The following is an 18781-nucleotide window of genomic DNA, read 5'->3' as shown; positions in this document are numbered from 1 at the left end:
AACCTGCAGGAGAAAGAAAACAGACAGAGCAGGCAGAAGACAAAGAATAAACGGGCAGACTTAAGCCCTAACGTACCAATAGTTACATTAAATGCGAATGGTTTAAGTACACCAATTAAAGGGCAGAGATTGGCAGAGTAGATTAAAACATGACCCAGCTATAAACTGTCTACAAAAATACTCAGTTCAAATTGAACATCATAGGCAGATTGAAGGTGAAGGATGGAAAAAATATACATCACGAAGACATGGATAAAAGAAAAACGTGTGTCTATCTTAATATTAGATACAGGTGACTTCAGATCAAAGAAAATTACCACAGAGAAGGATACTATATAATGATAAAAGGATCAATCTACCAAGACAATGTAGCAATCTAAAATGTGCAAAGCACAAACAACAAAGTGGCAAAAAAAAGGTGGAGCACACCCTGATAGAACTAAAAGAAGTAGACAAATCCACAGTTGTAGTTAGAGACTTCAGTACACCTCTTTCAAAAATTTATAGAGGGCTTCCCTGGTGGCACAGTGGTTGAGAGTCCACCTGCCGATGCAAGGGACGCGGGTTCGTGCCCCGGTCCAGTAGGATCCCACATGCCGCGGAGCGGCTGGGCCCGTGAGCTGTGGCCGCTGAGCCTGCGCGTCCGGAGCCTGTGCTCCACAACGGGAGAGGCCACAATAGTGAGAGGCCCGCGTACTGCAAAAAATAATAATAATAATAATTTATAGAACAACTATACAGACAGTCAGCCTGGCTAAAGAAGAATGAAACAAAGTCATCAACCAATAGCATTTCATGAAAATTTATAGAACACTCCACTCAACAACAGAATACACATTCCTTTTGAGCACCCATAGAGCATGCCCCTTTTAGCAGGGTTAGGCTTTTTCTACTTGGGAATTTCTGGTTTAGCTGGTCAGATGCTGTTTTCTCCCTGGTACTTCCAGCCTCCCCTTCAGTCGTTACTGATAGTTTATAGTTTCTGGATCTGTACCTCCCAGACCACAAGAGAGTTTCCAGGGCCTTCATACACTTGGTCTCCTGATTGGAAGTAAAAAGAGCTCAATACAAATTTACAAGACCTTTTTTTTTTTGGTTTTAATTTATTTATTTTTTTTTTGCGGTACGCGGGCCTCTCAGTGTTGCGGCTTCTCCCGCTGCGGAGCACAGGCTCCGGACGCGCAGGCTCAGCGGCCATGGCTCACGGGCCCAGCCGCTCGGCGGCATGTGGGATCTTCCTGGACCGGGGCACGAATCCGTGTCCGCTGCATCGGCAGGCGGACTCTCAACCACTGCACCACCAGGGAAGCCCTACATGACCTTTTCTTCAATTCTACTTGTGTCCTCTCAGAACACTCTATCCTCGTTTTCTCCCTTCCTTTCTTTCACACTGAGGCACTTTTACATTGCCATATGTCTTGCCTCTTATCACACCATCTCCTCATCACATAACTTGCGTTATGGAACAAGGTGTAACTTGCGTTATGGAACAAGGTGAGTTTTTTGTTTGCTTGTTTGTTTGGTTTGGTTTGGGTTTTTTTGCCCAACTAATTTTTGGATACCAGTTTCCCCTCTGCTAAACATGTAACTGGGGCAAACTGCTCAAATTCCCTAAGCCTTGTCATTTATAACATGGGAATAATGGTGACTCTTGTTAGGATTAACTGAGGTAGCCTTAACTCCTTTTCCTTTTGTCCTTCAAACCCTAAAATTCCATGTTTTAATGAATGGTGTTGATTGGGTTGGATTGGGAGACTGGCCTTAGGGAAGAGGTTTACTGGAGATTCTGGAGGTCACCCTGGGGAGATTTCTGGGCAAGGGGACCAGCAAGAACAAAGCTCAGAGTAGCCTCAAGCCTGGTGCTTTTGGAGGCCGAAGAAGAGCATGTTTGATATTTTTCCTTTTATTTTGTACTTAGAACTCAGTGAGGAGGGAGGTAAATAAAGGTAGAGGGGTGAAAAAGATTTGGAAAGAACGAGTGATGGGAGAAAGGACAGGTATAATTCAAGAGAGAGCAAGAAACAGGGAGGGGAAGCAAATCTTCCAAAGCAAAAGAGATCATATATTATGAAAGAAAACGATTATTTCAGAAAGGTTCATAATCCCGGTTCCTAACACATAGTCTACTTTTATTTTTCTATATGCTATCCTGGCTCTTGAGTGTATGAATTCATTGTCCTACGTAGCTGCAACTTTAGCAAAACAAAGTTTGTGTTTTCTGGCAAGATTAATATGTAAGCCCGATGTCAATCTACCTTTTTACAGAACGCACCCATTTTAGATTATTTTCCACGTTGACTATTGATGACCAAAACAACCAAGTCTACCTTGTGTCTGTCTTAGTGTCTCATTATTTCGGTCATAGAAATCCTGCAAAATAAATCAATTTAGCATGTGTCTTCTTGATTCTGGTAACGTCTAAGCAGCCCAGAAAAAACACATTTGCTCCCTACCATAGACAGTGTTAATCCGTCACCTCTCAAATTGCCGCATCCCTTTGGACTGGGTCTCGCAAGCAGAGAGGCCCAGTTAGTTGATCTAACTAGTGTGTGGCCAGCGGCCGGCACGCGTCTCTTTAGGCCAGCAGGGAGCGCGTGAGCTCCAGGGCACCTGCTCCAGTCATCAGGGGGCGTGGCTCTGCATCCTTGACGGACAGCTGAGGATGCGGACGAAGATGAGGTAATACAACCACACCAAGGAGAGCGTGCGGATGTGGGCGCGTGTGCGTGCGAGCGTGAGTGTGCAAGACACTAAGTGTCTCGGAGCTCGCTGTACGCACATCGATCACACTGCATTAAAGAGAAAGAAAGAAAAGAAAAAAGAAAATTCCATTTCTGGGAGGGAGACTGCAAAGTTACGGACGGCGACAGCTGCAGTCCCGGGGCTTTGTCCTGGGGGGTCGCTTTTCCGTGTCTAGGGACCAGAGAAACCCTCCGCAGGCGCGGGTTTGCCCGAGCGCCGGGCTTGGGAGGGGCGACTCATTCTAGAAGCAGCTGAGCGGAGCCACAGGGAGGGGGAGCTCTGTTCCAGGCGGCGACAACTGAACGTGCGGTGAAAGGGTGGGGAGGGAGGGGAGGGGAACTCGGCGTGCCAGTCCGAGCGCGATCGCGCGGCGAGATCCCACCCCGGCGTCTGCAGAGCCCGAGGCGCAACTGGTGCGAGGGCTTGATGCTCGCCTCGCCGTCAACCCCAGCTCGCGGCCGCCGGGGCTCCGGCCGCGCGCCCGCCGGGTGGCTTTGCTAGGCGGGGGCCAGTTTGCAGAGAGCCGGACATTTGCATGAAGCGACTCGACCCCACGGAGCAGCGGCAGCAGCGGCGGACCCGGGCGGCGGCGGCGGCGGCGCGCGGTCGGACCCCGGCGGCCCTGGTCTCCGGGCCCCGGTGGATGCGCGGCTGGGGGGCGGCCCATGGGCCGGAGCTGAGGCTGCCCGGGGTGTCGGGGCGCAGGGCGGGGGGCGCGGTCGAGGCCCGGAGGCGGCGGCGTAGGAGGAAGCGGAGGAGGGCGGGCGCGCCGGGCCCGGGAGGCAGGCATCGCAGCGCTGCCGCCGCCGCAGCCCCGGGCTCGCCATGCTCCTGGCCTCGGCCGTGGTGGTCTGGGAATGGCTGAACGAGCACGGCCGCTGGCGTCCCTACAGCCCGGCCGTGAGCCACCACATCGAGGCGGTGGTTCGCGCCGGCCCCCGCGCCGGGGGCAGCGTGGTGCTGGGCCAGGTGGACAGCCGTCTCGCGCCCTACATCATCGACCTGCAGTCCATGAACCAGTTTCGCCAGGACACCGGTGAGCCGGCCACCCCTGCCCCGCCCGCGCCTCCTCCCCTGCCTGCCCTGAGGTCTCCCACGTCGCGAGCCCACCGGGGCCCACCTTTGTCCGCATCTCCATACACTGGTGTCACCGAGAGGGGGTCGTGGAGGGGGCGCTTGACGCCCCACGATGCTCTTAAGATACCCCCTGCAATAAACGTCCATGCAAATAGTACCCGTGGTTTGGTTATGCAAACCGAGCTTCAACCTAGCTCCTAAAAACCCCCTTTCACGCCCCCCTTTGAAACGCTTGGTGGCTCTAGTAGAAATTCCGGGGCTCACCAGCCCACAAGCAATCCCAGCTGATAGGAAAGGCTTGCTGCTCTCATTCCTCACACATCACCTTGGCTGACTGACCCTACTGTGCCTCAGGCACCCTTGGGCCTGCCACACGTTCCCCTGGTCAACCACCTTGCTGCCTCTACCCCTCCGGGGTGGGATGGCTTCCCACAGCTGCATCCCGGGGGGGGGGGGGGGGAGGAAGAAGGGATTCCCGGGAGGCTTTCACTGTGGTCTAGTACGGGCAGGGAGGGGCCTTTCTGGGAACAGAGGTGGACTTGGGGGATTCCAGGGCAGGAAACGCCTGGGTTGCTGTGGCATTGGTGAGTGCCTCTGCTTGGGCACTCCAAGCGTTGAAGCAACAGGCCAGAGCAGATGGAGGGAGGCGGGGGAGGGACACAGCTCCGGAATGCCTGGCTGGGAAGCTGATCGCTTTGTCCTTGGAGGAGAAGAATTCCTAAAAAGAAACTGTCCCCAAGATTCGCCCCGTAAAGGTCCCCTATGGGGGACACTAAACTCCTATCTTTTTGTGAGAATCAAGTTGCCACTGTGGCCACCGCAAATCCCACATCCCAGCTGGCCAGCCTTTCCAGGTCAGAGCCAAGAAGAGAGCCTGCAGGTTGGAGGTCAGGGTGGCGGGTCCTTGACATGAGGGGCAGAGGGGGGGCTGCATCTTTTGCGTGGCCCACGCATGGTGCCCAGGCTTAATTTACCTGGGACAGGTCTGTCTCTCCAGTAGCCTCTTCACGGAGGTGGGCAGTCGTTTTGGGGATTCTGGCTCGGCTCTCCCGAGAGTGTGACCCAGGAGCCTGGAGAGACAGGTGTGGAAGGGAGGGACGGGAGGGGAGGACCGGGTGAGTCCCAGAGGGTCAGAGAACAGCTGTGTGAGCAAAGGCATCTCCGCCTCCTTGGAAAGCCCCCGCATCCTGTGCGCTAATTAGGATTGTCATGGGAAAGGGGTATCTTTCCACCCTCGTGTCCTCATCTTTAGTCATAACTCCTAACAACCTCTTTGCCAAGGACTTTGTAGACACCGACCGACTGAGTGAAGCTTTCTGGGGAAAGGATTCCAGAAGCGTTAGCATCTGGAGGGGCTTAAACCTTGGTGGGAAAGGGAGGGGGCTGGAGCTGAGAGGGACTGGGAGGAAGAGGGAATAAGGAGGAATGTGGGGAGGTCGAGAAAGAGGATTAAGTGTGGCCAAGGGGGAGGGGGGAGAAGGTAACTGTGTACTTTGGACAGAAGTCCGAGAGGTGAGGGTGGAGGCATCAGACTGTGGGGAGGGGGAAGCTAGCCCTGTAGGTGGGGTCAGAGAGTCTGACAGTCAAGACACCTACCTGACAGGGGACTCCAATCCTGCTCAGAATAGATGGGCAGGTGTTAGCTTTTCTATTTCAGACTAAGTCTCAGCAGCGGATGGAGAGACGTCTTGGTGACATAAAGGTCCCAGGCCTTGTCCCACATTTGAGAAGGGGGAAAGTTTCATCAGTGTTTAGGGATGTCTGAGATGGGCGTGGTTCCTAGGAAGGGTCATGGCCTGAAGGGCTCTTACTACAGAAATGAAGTTCTGGAGGAAACTGGATTGAAGGACAGTTGCTACTTCCCCCAGGTCTGACCACGCTTCCCTGAGGACAGGCTGCCCACTGCCTGGTGGTTCACAGTTAAGTCGGAGGCTGGAGCTCCTCAGATTTTAGACCCGACCTGGCCCTGGATCATTTTTCGAACTGCCTCAGGGTGTGTTTTACATTTTTTGTCTGTCTCTGAGGGATTCAGACTGCTTTGGTGTCATCCACTCATTCTACTGGTTCATCGGCCAACATGGGCTGAGAGCCTCCATCCTCAGCGCCAGGCCCCGCGCTGGGTGCGCTGGGTGAGAAGGCACTGGGCTGAATTCCCAGGACTGCTGGGTCTGTCGGGGAGCTTGTCAAAGCAGAATAGAATCTCTGGGTTTCTGGGCTCACAGCCCCCCTCCTCTGTCTTCTCCATCAACAGACACACAGTTCCTCTCAATATAACTCATTGATGAAGCCGTGACAGGGTAGGAACTGTAAGCCACCGGCTCCCAGGCAACCTCTGCCAAGCCCTGGCAACGTTTAATTAAATTACCCACCATCCCCAAGCCACAGTTTGAAGCTGGGAACCAGAAACATCCCCATAAACAAAGGAGAGCTGGAAGTCCCCTGCCCAGAGGCGATTCCTCTCTTTTTTTGTTGTTGCCTCCTCTGTGTGGGGACATTTCCTGACATGGGAGCTGTGTTTTTTCAGAAGTTCCCTGCCCTGCTGCCAAGGAAGTCCTCAGACTCTCCACTCCCCTGGGTTCCGACCTCATCCAGTCTGTCTCCAGGGAGATGGCTGGGAGGTTGCAGATACCCCCTGCCCACCTCTGTCTGTCCTGGACCCTTCTCCTTCCCCAGACCGGCTCTGAGTCTGCGCTTATTTGCATTCTATGCTGGTCTCCTCTAGGCATTTTGGGCTAGAGAATGGGGAAGAAGGGAAGAGACAGGGCTAGATAGAGGTGAAGGAGTCTTGGCTGCTTCGAAAAGCCTCTGTTGGGTCCTCTCCACCCACGATCATTCACCTTGACTGGGCTGACCTTTTTCTGTTGTAGGGCAGTGGCTGGAGCTCTGTCCCCTGTAACATCCAACATCCCTGTGCTCTGTATCTTCCAACATACCTGATCATTGCCATTTTCAGGGCCTGGCAGCAGGATGGGGGAGGACCCGGGCTGGCAGTGGGAGACGTGACTCAGGGTCTCATTCCAGACCCACTGGCTTACTCTGTGGCCTTCAGCAAGTGCCTCGACTGCTCAGGCCTCATTCTCCCTCGTAGAATGAAGAGCAGCCTTAAGGTTCCTTCTGGCTCCTTTCCTCCCATCATGCACATCGGCAGGTGAACTCTGGACTCTGAACTCTGAACTCCGAACTCTTGGACTCTGCGCCAGTGATGACGCTAATTAGAAGTAACATGCTATGAGGGAGGGTTCTTTCCAGCTCAGTTTTCTGTGCAACTTTTGCCTCTTTTATGTCTTTAACGCAGTGACGAGAGTCAGATGGAGAGTGACTCAAGGGTTTGATAGAAGCTGATTTTTAGTCCCCGCCCAACTATACTCCCCACCCTGTGCGAGCACAAGAGTGGTGGGAGCAAATGGCACGACCACGTGACAGCTCCAGTATGAGGGAGGCACCAAGCACATTGCATACATCATCTGGTTTCATCCTCGGCCATCTTATGAAGGACCCATTGTTCTCACTTCATAGGAAAGGAAACAAGTTGAAAAAGATGAAGTCGCTCAAAGTTTTACAGCTAGTCCACGGCAGAGCTGAGATTCTGAACCAAGTGCCCATGTCCTCCTTCATTTGGAGGACCACCTACTTCTTGCAGGCACTGTTCCAGGCTTGTGGGATATAGCGATAGCAAACCATCCAAGTCTTTGCCCTCATGGAACATTCTAGTGAGGGTGAGGGGTGCTAGTAAGAGAGGCCTGGGATTTCCTGGGTACAGGAGCTCAGTGCTGTATGGACGTGGGTGAAGTGCCCTGGAGTCCTAGGGTCATGCCTGAAAGGTGTCGTCTCTCATTTCCCAGGAGCCAGAACAACTTGGGTGCTTTGGGATGTACGTGTCTGAGTTGCTGGAAGAAGCTTTTTTCCTCTTTCTTCCTCCTTAGTCTGTGAAATCCTTTATCCCTGTGCCATTAGAAGCCTTGTCCTTGGGTCACACTGCACCTTAGGACCCAGTGGATTTCCTCAGATCATCTAATTCAGGGTCCTGATTATAGAAAGGTCCAGGACTCGCCCATGTCAGATGGAGTGATCTCAGAATAATCAGAGAATGTAATCCCACCATCTCTCTTGTCCCACGACTTTCGTGCTGAGGTCTGCCTTCTGTTTTTAACTAACCCTCTAGGGCTGAACTGAACGCAGCATCTTTCCTTCCAAAAATCAGCTCTTCCTTGTGACACCCCTCTTCTTGTTAAATGGCGTCACTACCTTACCGCTCGCCCGTGGTCAAAGCCTCAGGGGTCTTTGACTCGTCTCGTCATTCTTTTTGGATGCCCCACATATACAGGCATGTGGAAGCTGAAACTTGAGCATTCGCGATGAACACTCTGCAGTTGTTCACGTGCAGATTCCCGGGCCCAGCTCCCAGGGATGCCGGCCCTCAGGTCTGGAGGGTGTTGCTGATCTGTTCCCCAGGAGATTCGAAAGCACGTGATCCTGGATCACTTGGAATGCATTCAGCTACTTGTGGTCAGGTCCTACCCATTACGTAGGGTCCCTCTGGTCTATCACCTGCTTTTCATTTTTGCTGCCAGCAACCTCCCCCTTCCCCCCCCCATTACTTCTCATTTGGAACTAATAAACGGAGCAGCTCTGGTGTCATCACTTCTCTGTGTCACAAACCTCACTGGTTCCTCGTGGCCTGTACATAAAAGCCCTCATAGCCTAGCAGTCCAGACCATCTACGCCCTGGCTCTCACGCGCCTTTCCAAGTTTATCTTCCTGTATGCCCATATTTTCCTCTACTCCCGCCAAACAGATGTGCCTTTTATTCTCAGGCATTCCCTTAGACACCCTCCCACCAACTATTCACAAGGTCCCTTCTCCTGAGAGGCCCTTCTTCATCATTTTCACCTGTTGAGGTTCTCCTCATTCAGGCCCTATGTTCCCTGTTATGCTCTCCATTTCTTGAAATGTTCTCCAAATTATGATTACTTCCTTTCTTCAGGGGATATTTATTGAGCCCTCAGGACATGCTAGGCATGGGGGCTACAGCCATAAGCAAACTCCTGGATGCCCCCCCTCATGAGATTGGGAGTCCCATGAGGTAGGTGGACATTCATCAAATGAATCACACAAATAAATGTGTAACTGCACCTCAGGACAGTGCAAAATATAGGAGCAGGGGTTTTACCTGGTCGGACAACCCAGAGAGCTTTCCTCGAGGAAGTGAGCTGAAATCTGAAGGATGGGTAGCCAGGAGGATGCCAGAGTGTGTGAGGGGAGGGACCAAGATTGTGAAGCAGCCCAGAGAGGAGAAGAGGCAGTGGCGAGAGTCTGCAGGAGGCCAGTGGGGCAGAAACGTGGGCAGAGTGTGTTAGGATTCGAGGAGACCACAGAGGTTGTGGGTGGAGAGCATCTTGGTCTTGACCTACGAGGAAGTCATGGAAGGGATCGAAGCACGGTGGGGTTGTGGTTACATTTTCTGCTAGTGTTGCATTTGTTGACACCCTTTTTGGTGGCGTGTCTCATAACTAGGCACTTGTCTTGTTTTAGACTGGGAGGTGCTTCAGGAGTGCGGGAATCTGCATTCCCCACAGCAGCTAACGCATACTCAGCAATGTGGGCTAAATGATCAAATGCCAACGTAGCCAGAAGTCCTCACCCCATCACAGCACGTCTGTGGAGCCCTCGTTACTGCGGACTTTGCGTTAGGCACTGATATGAAAAGTGCCAAGATGCTTGTACCCATCAGACGTAAGCAGCTGTGCACCCCAGACTCCTTGAAGATGGAGCCCGGACTAGGAGAGCATTTCAAGAAATGGATGGCAAGTCGCATAGGACCTGAACGATAAGGAAAGTTTCAGTAGATCAAAGCAGCAAAGGAGGGCATTTTGATAGACGGGACCTGGTGAATAGCAGGGGCAGCGGAGAGTCAGGGAACACTGAGGGAGTTCAGGAGGAAAAGGGGGCATCTGTCCAGGGCAGAGAGGAGGATACACCTGGAAAGAGGCAGGGCAGGGTTTCCAGAAGTTCTGGGGCAACTCCCAGGCATAGCTGGGACTGACACCACCCTTGTGAAAAATGCCTTTTAAGCACATTTATGAGAATTGGTCAAGGGCATTGTTTGTCCCTGCTACCCTGGAGAGAGAATAAAATAGTGTCATTTAAGCTCTCTAAACTTAATGTCCTCATCTTTAAACATTGTTTCACAGGATTGCCAGGGAGATCAAATGAGAGAGGATAGCTGAAGGTGTTTTCTAAGTAACAAAGATTGTGCAAAGAGGGAGTTTAAACTCTCTCTCTGGTCCTCCTCTCTCTGTCTCTGTCTCTGTCTGTCTCTGTCTCTCTCACACACACACACACATACACACACACTTCACATCCCCTGGACTAAACTTTCCCCGTGACTTCTCCATCCTGCTAAGACATACAATAGAAGATAAATTACAATCATAATCACCAACTTTTATTGGGCCCTTGCCAAGCGACAGGTATTATCTTAGCATTTATATTCATTCCTGCATTTAATCCTCAAATCCACCCTTTGAAGAAGCTACCCAGGACCCAAACAGATGAGGAAACTAAGGCTTCATCACACAGCTGGAAGGGATGGAAACTCTGCTGTTGGATCCAAAGGTTGCGCTGTTTGTCCCCGAGCAAGCTGGCGCCTTAGGAAGGAAATGGCGGCAAACCAGGGGCCTACTGGCCACCCCGTTCCTCCTGCTCTCCCACTCCCCCCACATCCAGCAGACCTCCTGGCGCTGAATAGGGAGGGGATTGTTCTGCTTCTCCCTCCTGCTTCTGAATGTTGATGTTTTGGGTCATTAAGGGGCTTGGAGATGGGGGCGGGGGGGGGGGTTATGACCTGGCAAAGGCCTGAATAGTCATTGTTCCTTTTCTTCCCCCCTTGAATGAGATTCTGTCCCCAGTCTTGGTGTCTCCCTCTGGGTTGGAGGAGGGGGTGGGTCAGAGGCCAGGGAAAGGGAGCCTTTTCCCACCACTTTGATGGATAGAGCTTAAGCTGACGGATGCAGAGATTCCAGCATCCTTGGAGATCTCCCCAGTCTCCCTACCCGGCCTTGAACCAGGCATCTTCAGCCTTGATGTTAATATCTATGAAATGAGCCCTGGTTGGGCATGGATCTGAATTCAAGGTTCCGGTAGATAGAGGAGAAAGAGGCAACAGTTACAGGTTTAGTTTTCCCTGACAGTCCTGCAGGTTCATTTCTGCTGTCCTATTCCCCTGCAACAAACCCTCATCTCCTCCCTGCCCTCACCACCCCCCATCCCCCCCACTGTGAGACTATCGAAATTGAGACTCTCCTATCTTTAGGAGGGTTGAGCTTCTCAGGGGCGGGGGGTGGGGGGGGTGGGGGGGGAAGACGTTAGATAAATAGAAAGTTATTCTTGCGATCACTCTTGCAGTTGTTGATATAAGACTTAATGCTGGGAAGTATGAGAGAGTTCTTCCAACCTGACCTTTTATTTTTTTTTTACCACACCCAAAGAAGTCCAGAGAGCCAGCCATCGCCCCCAGCCCTGGACAGCCTTCCTGGGTTGGGGGCAGAGTCTTCCTCTATCCTCTAGGGTCCCATGACCCTGTGTTCATTTCCCCTGTAGCCTTCGGGGCTGAGGCATGTGGAGAATCAAGGAAGAAGGGAAATGATGTTTCTGAGCGCCTAGCACGTGTCAAGGGCTTTATATACCTTATTGCAGAGTACAGGGCGCGTGAGAAATCCAGGTCCTGCCACAGACAAATGCATATTCGTTGATTGAGTGAGCCACATTTAATTTTACAAAAACTCAGCAAAGGAGTTATCATCTTGTTTCTTGGGGGAGAAAAGAAGGTTGTGGGGTGTTATATTAAGTGATCCAATTTGCCTGCAAACTAAGGTCTCCCGACTGCAAACCAGGAAGTGCTCTTTCTGGTACCCTGTACTATCTCCCACATCCTTCCCCGTGTAACTCATCTGCTTCCACCCCCACGTGACTGCTGGACTTCAAAAGGGCAGGCATGAGCCTCATTCAAAGCTGATATCTCAACAGGCAGCCCAGTGCCGGCACACTGTAGGACTCGTTTAATGTCTGCCTATTAACGTAACACGATTCAGTTTCATCCCTTGGTGACCCTGATCCTCTCCTCTGTCCCACTCTGGCAGGGACCCTCCGTCCGGTTCGCCGCAACTACTACGACCCGACCTCGGCCCCTGGGAAGGGCGTGGTGTGGGAGTGGGAGAACGACAATGGTTCTTGGACGCCCTACGACATGGAAGTGGGCATCACCATCCAGCACGCCTACGAGAAGCAGCACCCCTGGATCGACCTCACTTCCATCGGCTTCAGCTACATCATTGATTTCAGCACCATGGGCCAGATCAACCGGCAGACCCAGCGCCAGCGCCGCGTCCGCCGGCGGCTGGATCTTATCTACCCCATGGTCACTGGCACCTTGCCCAAGCCCCAGTCCTGGCCGGCCAGCCCCGGGCCTGCCGCCGCGCCGCCCGCCGCGCCCTGCTCCTGCCCGCAGTGCGTCCTGGTGATGAGCGTCAAGGCCGCGGTGGCCAATGGGAGCGCCGGACCCCTGCAGCCCCCGGCTGCCCGCAAGCACATGCCCGAGTCTGGAGTGGTCAAGATGCCTCCCCCACCAGGCCCCGGGGCCAAGCCACTGGACAGCACGGGCACCATTCGAGGCCCGGTGAAGATGGTCCCATCGCAGGCGATCCGGCGACAAGCCTCCAGCACGCCGGCAGGGGCGAATGCGGTCTCCCCTGCTAGCCCCCCGGGAGCCAATGGCAAGACCGGAAGGGTGGCCCTGGCGACCTTGAATCGGACCAACCTGCAGCGACTGGCCATCGCCCAGTCCCGGGTGCTGATCGCCTCCGGGTAGGTGCTTCCATGGCTGCCTCTGAGCGTCAACTGACCAGGGGCATCAGACGTCACTGATCATCCGGGTCAGAGATGAAGGAAGGGCTGCCGAGGCTTAAGGTCCTCCTCGTCTTCACCTGGCCCCCTGGCTGCAGGTGGAAGGCAGCACGGTGTGGTGGGTAAGCAAGGATGTGGCCTTTGGGATCCAGCAGATCTGGATTCTAATGGAGACCTTGCCTCTTCCTAGCCCTGTGATAGGGGCAGAGCCCTAACCTCGCAGAGCCCCAGCTTCCTCATCTGTAAATGCGGGCCGTAATCTTCATGTTAGGGTTGCAGTGAGCATTACAGGAGGTGATGCCTGCCGAGAGGCAGCAGGCAACATTCAGGGGCTCCCACCACGTTCTAGTTTGGGGACTTCATCACTTTACTTAATCCTTACAAGTCTATGGAGTAGGCTTTTTTTTTTTTTTTTTTTTTTTTTTTTTTGCAGTACGCGCGCCTCTCACTGTTGTGGCCTCTCTCGTTGCGGAGCACAGGCTCCGGATGCGCAGGCTCAGCGGCCATGGCTCACGGGCCCAACCGCTCTGCAGCATATGGGAATCTTCCCGAACTGGGGCACAAACCCGTGTCCCCTGCATCGGTAGGCGGACTCTCAACCACGGCGCCACCAGGGAAGCCCCTGGAGTAGGCATTTTTGATCCCATTTTACCCTTGAAGACATGAGAGTTTCACTCGCTCCAGGGCACATACCTAATCATCAGTAGAGAACGGGATTCAGACTTCGGGAGGTCTGAGCCCAGACTCTTCCCCACTCAGCCATGCTGCTTCCCTGTCAATCACATACCACGGTGTCCAGCACACAGCAGGTGCCAGGTGAGGGTTAGTCCCTTTCCTCTGGTGCCTCCAGACTGGAATAACAGCCCGTGTTTAATGAGTACTTACTACCTCCCAGGCAGTTCCCATGCACCGTCTCAGTCGTTCCTGTGACAACTTGGGGATGTTGTAGGTTCTGTTATAACTGCTTTTTATCATCCTCTTGGCCTTCCTGATCATAAAATGGGAGAGACGCAGGTCCACGTGGTACCCGTAGCCTTTGCCTGCCAGCCCCTGATTTCTTGTGAGATTGGCCTCTTATATCTGTCCAATCTTCCCTTTCTCTGGAGGAGCCTGGCCCTGCCTGCCACCCAAGCCCCAGACATTCGGCATGGTTCAGAGGTAGGTTGGACCCAAGAGTGTGAAGTTCAACTGCCCAGAGGAAGATCTCTGCACGTAGAGGCTAAGCGCCGGGAGGAGACAGGAAGGAGGGTAGCTTGCAGACCGTGAGGCCGGGCCTTTACTCCTGCCTCTGCCACTGGGTGAGGCGTGGAATCTTTGCAAGGTCCACGTTCCCCCGGTGTGGAATGGGGATCATCATGCTTGCCTTGCCTACCCCATGGAGTCAGTGTCAAAACCTCAGCTAAGAGCAGTCACCCCTTAACAGCTGACCCGACGCGCTCGCCGGCATTAACTCATGACCTTACACCGTGATGCAAGTGTCAGGCATGGGCACTCAGCTAGGAATTAACTCCCCAAGGAGAGAGGCACAGCCCACGTGTTACAGAGCGGGAGCTGGAACCTAGATTTTCCTCTCCTAGTCTGCCGCTCTTTTGGCCAAAGCCCAGCTCCTCGTTGTATTCAAAGGCAATTTATTATAAATGGTCAAATGCTAGTCAGATGCCTGGGGTTTTCATGACTTCCTCTGAGCCTGCAGAAGTATTTGGCAGAGGGGAAGGGGTACCCGCACGATGCCGCTGCTCAGTTTCTCCACACTGGCGTACAGCAGCATCCCAGGGCCCCTAACGGAGTTCCAGGGCGACTGCTGGCATGGCAGACGGAGGCTCCTATAGTGGGTAAGAACACAGTCTTTAGAATCTGACTGGCTGGGCTGGAACCCAAGTTTCTGGCTGTGTAACTTGGGGCAAGTTTTGCATCCTCTATCTTCAGTTTACTCATCTGTAAAATGGGGATAGGAATGGTACCTTGCTTACAGGGTTTGTCATGAGGACTAAATGAAATATCCAGTGTGGAATTACTACAGTGCTTGGCACATAATAAGAGTCTTTTCAGTATTAGCTGCTATTACTATTACGAACAGTATCTATGCGCCCTGTAGTTACTGAGTCGAATCTAACACCCTACTTCATTTCTGGCGCCCTACACAAAAGCCAAGTGACCCCATGCCGTACTTGAGGGAGGGGAACCCCAGATCGCTTTAAATGTCAATGAAGGATTCGTCAGCTCTTTATCTCTCTGCTCGAGTATCTGCCTGCCAATAGAATCCGAGCAGCAGAATTGGGGCGGAGGTCTGGGCAGTGCAATTTCAAAAGGGCTATAGAAACAAGTTGTTTTTTTCTCTGCTCTGTTTTCCTGACAAGGGAGGCCCCTCCCTACCCTCTCTGTCTTCCAGCCCTCTCCTTTTCACCTCTTACCACCTCCCTCACCCCCACTACCATCTTCTCCTCCAGTCTTTCTTGGCCATTTAATTAGCGTGTTTATTCCCTTTGTCTGCCGTTGCCATCGACCTTCTGTCGTCCAACGGCCCCTTCCCCCTCCCCTCTCTGCCCATGACCTCTTCCAGTAACTTTCCCACGGAAAAAAGGAAGACCAGGGAGGGCGGGAGAGGTGGGATGGAGAGAAGGGTTTGGGGGGAACAAAAGATCCTGTGAATTATTCAGAGACACAAGCAGGGGGTTTCTAAAGAGGAGAGAGGAGGGCTGTGCTGAGGGGGGCGGGAGTCGCCCCTCTGGCCGTCTTTTCCAGAATGGAGGCTTCTCTATCTCCAGCGAGACCTCAGTTGCTGGAGAGACAAGACCATTGTTCCGCCGAGGATTCCTGGGTTGGCTCGTAACTCCCAGAAAAACACTTCTCACCATGGTATCTGCGGAGCTATTCTCCCCTCATCAACCCCCCCTTCCCCTGCCACCTTGCCAGCTCGTCTCTTTTCTTAGTTTTGTATGTTAGAGACAGAAATTAAAACGTGCACCCTCCATAACTGGGAACTTCCCCACGGCACGGGGGCAGGGGGTGTCTGCTGATTGGCCAACGAGTAGTTGGTTCAGGCAGCTTTTGCTGAGCTGAGCTGCCTGGAGGATGTGAATGCTCACCTGCCTTTGGGTTACTGACCTCTAGGAAAAGGACTCAGGCACCTGCAACCCTGGGGGCCCCGACAGGGTGTGCCCGATGTGGACCATACAGGCTGTTCTTGGTTTTCATTTTAACGAAGAACGGTGAGGGAAGGGTAGTCAAGTGTTGCCAGCCCAACGATCTGCCCAGCACTCAACTTTGTATTAACACTTTACACCTGACATCCTCAAGAATCTGAGAAAATTGGAATATTAAGCAGGAAAAGGCTTTCTATCAAGCCCAACTTCCTCTTACCTTTGGGAACCAAAAAATGTAAACAGTCACCCAAATTTGCATAGGGCTTGACTATTTACAAAGTATTCGACCTGGATCCTAAATCCTCCCTCCCTGGGAACCCAGGGACAGGGATTTAGGGTGCCCTGTTTACTGCGTGGTAACTCGGAGGCAGTCCTGAATGGCAGAGAGGCTGCGCGTTACTCCCAAAGGCACAAAGTCGGTGCAGAGCTGGGCTAGAAGCAGATATCCTGACCCCCTTGCAGGGCCCCTTCCGCTGGACCCTTCTGTATTTCATAAGCAAATATCCCCTCTTCCCCAAGCCCTGCTGCCACCATCCAGAGCCTCCTGACAAGCCCTTCTGCCATGTTGTCCCTGTCCTGGCGTGGCAGGGACACCCACCTGTTCCGCAGTATTCACCAGCACACCCTCCCTCTCCCCAGACCTTGCCCCCAGCGTTGAGTTCTCGGGCTGCCCGGGATGTGCGCTCTGGGGATTGGACTATTTCCTGGTTAACCACGTTGGGTGTGGAAACCTGCCAGTCCAGTTTGTGGGAACAAAGGTGGCTTTTGTCACCCAGATCACAGCTACTTATCAGCTGAAGTGGGGGCCTTGGAGATGGTGAGGGGGGAAGGCAGGTGCTGGGCTGGGTGGCGCCCACTGCCCCCTGGTGTGGATCCAGGCGCAGAGGAGGGACCCTGCCCACCCCCACTCCCCAGAGAGAGGCGGGAGGAGAATCGGCCCCAGGTGGGGGACCCAGGGCAGAGACTGCACCTTGGATGCCCAGGTGCTGGGGTGGGAAATCATCAGGAAGTCTCCTCTGCAGCTTCCAACCCAAGACTTTCACAGTTTTACAGACAGGGAAATTGAGGCTCAGAAAAGCTGATGGACATTGTTACTGGCAGGACTGGGTCTTTAAGCTGATTTCCCTGACCCCCCATCCGCTATACCATGCCTGGCCCTGTGGGGCAGGTTACAGAGTCTGGAATCAAGTCTGTGCCTCTTTTTCTTGGTGTCTTTCTTTTGTGTTGAATTCAGCTTTCACCTCGTCCCATCGGGATTTGACTTATCCTGGGGACAGTTTCTGAGGACAAGTAGCCTTTGGGGGCCTGTTGAGACACAAACACACCCACATTTGTTACTTCCACATCCTTCTCACAGCCCTGGTGCACACGTCATCATCCTTGGAAAGGGACAGAGACCCCAGAAGACTCAGCGTGGCCAGGCAAGCACCCATCCTTCTGGGCACGTGGGGGACAGACAGACCCAGGGCTCAGCCTTGAGGTGACATTCCAACCTCCCCTCTGAGTTGTGGGTTCATTCCTTATACCTGAAGCTTCGTGTTTTCTGTCTGCAGCATGGGGTGTGATGAGGATTACACAGACACAAGAGCACAGCCTAGTGAGTGGCTAAAACAATGGGCTCCGGAGACAGATTTCCCGGGTTCTAATCCTTCGCCGTGTGACCTTCGTCAAGTTTGCTTAACCTCTCTGTGTCTCACCTTCCCTGCCTATTAAAACGGAGTTAATAATAGTAACACCTCTTGCATAGGTTGTTGGAAGGGTCAGATGGATGTATATACTGTGAGCAGGTAGGACGGTGCCTGGGATTAAGTGCCTGACTCTACTCTTGTTAGCGATTTTAACACAGGGATGAAGGGCTGTGGGCTGTCTTGTTCACTGCTGTGTCCCTGGCATACAGCAGAGTATCCAACACAAAGTGCGCTCAGTATGAATTGACAAATAAATTAATAACAAATAAACAAGTGCTTTTTCCCCTCCCCCTACTTTCCCAGCACCACCCTACCCCCATAGCAGAAACTCTGGCTCCTGGAGTCGTCGGTGACCCAGTCCATCTCCAAGCCCACATCCCCTTCCAAGCCCAGCTGTGGAGGCCTGGGTGACAAGGGGATGGTGCAAGACCTAGCCCCGTGTGTCTCATATTTTTCCATTCAGCACCGTGGGAGGCCTCGACTTTCCCAGGCAGCTGTGCTGTCTTCTCTCCATCCTGGCTCAAGTTGCTGGGGAGAAGGACAGAAAAGGGAGGAGGCCCTGCCTGATTTATGCTTCTCAGGGAAAAGGAGAAGTGACAGCTGTTAGAGCAATGGTTTCCAAATGTCAGACTAGGGATCGGCTGCCTCTGCATCCTCTCGGCAGAAGCTCGTCAAAATGCAGATTCTCCTGGCCCACAGGTAGAGCTTCTGACGCAGGCAAGGGGCTTTGTCTTTTCAAAAGCTTCTGAGGTGACTGTACACCCAAGTTTGAACTTGCTTCTTTATGTTTTTTTCATTTCTTCAACCAATATTTGTCGAATGCCTACTAGTGTCAGGCTCTGAATGAAACAGACAAAGATATTTGCCCTGGTAGAGCTTAGATTTTAGGAGGGAAGATAAGAAGCAACAACTTATTTTCAAAGATCATACGTGGGAATTCCCTGGCGGTCCACTGGTGAGGACTCAGCACTTTCACTGCCCTGGGCCCAGGTTCAATTCCCGGTTGGGGAACTAATATCCCACAAACCATGGGACGTGGCCAAAAAAAAAAAAAAGACCAGGGTAAGAGGGCTTGTTGCGGGGGGGGGGGGAGTCTCAGGGTGGGATGGAGGGGTGGGTAGCAGTATTAAATAAGCTGGCCTCAGGAATATCACTGAGAAGGGAACATTTGAGCCAAGGCTGAAGAAGTTGTAGGAGGGAACCAAGTAGGTGTCAGGTGGAACAGCATTT

General features: G+C 52.9%; 1 protein-coding gene across 1 annotated transcript in view; it reads left to right on the top strand.

Moving 5' to 3' along the window:
* Nucleotides 1–3466: 3466 nt before the first annotated feature.
* DTX4 (deltex E3 ubiquitin ligase 4) overlaps nt 3467–18781 on the top strand; it is a 34027-nt gene continuing 18712 nt past the window's right edge. The window contains exons 1-2 of the mRNA XM_030849293.2: nt 3467–3778; nt 11958–12681. Of these exons, the coding sequence (XP_030705153.1) occupies nt 3568–3778; nt 11958–12681 (935 nt within the window). The 5' untranslated portion in view covers nt 3467–3567. The remainder of the gene's footprint in view (nt 3779–11957; nt 12682–18781) is intronic.

Source organism: Globicephala melas, chromosome 8, assembly GCF_963455315.2.
Source record: "Globicephala melas chromosome 8, mGloMel1.2, whole genome shotgun sequence".
Lineage (NCBI taxonomy): Eukaryota > Metazoa > Chordata > Mammalia > Artiodactyla > Delphinidae > Globicephala > Globicephala melas.
This window is presented reverse-complemented; position numbering and strand designations above follow the sequence as displayed.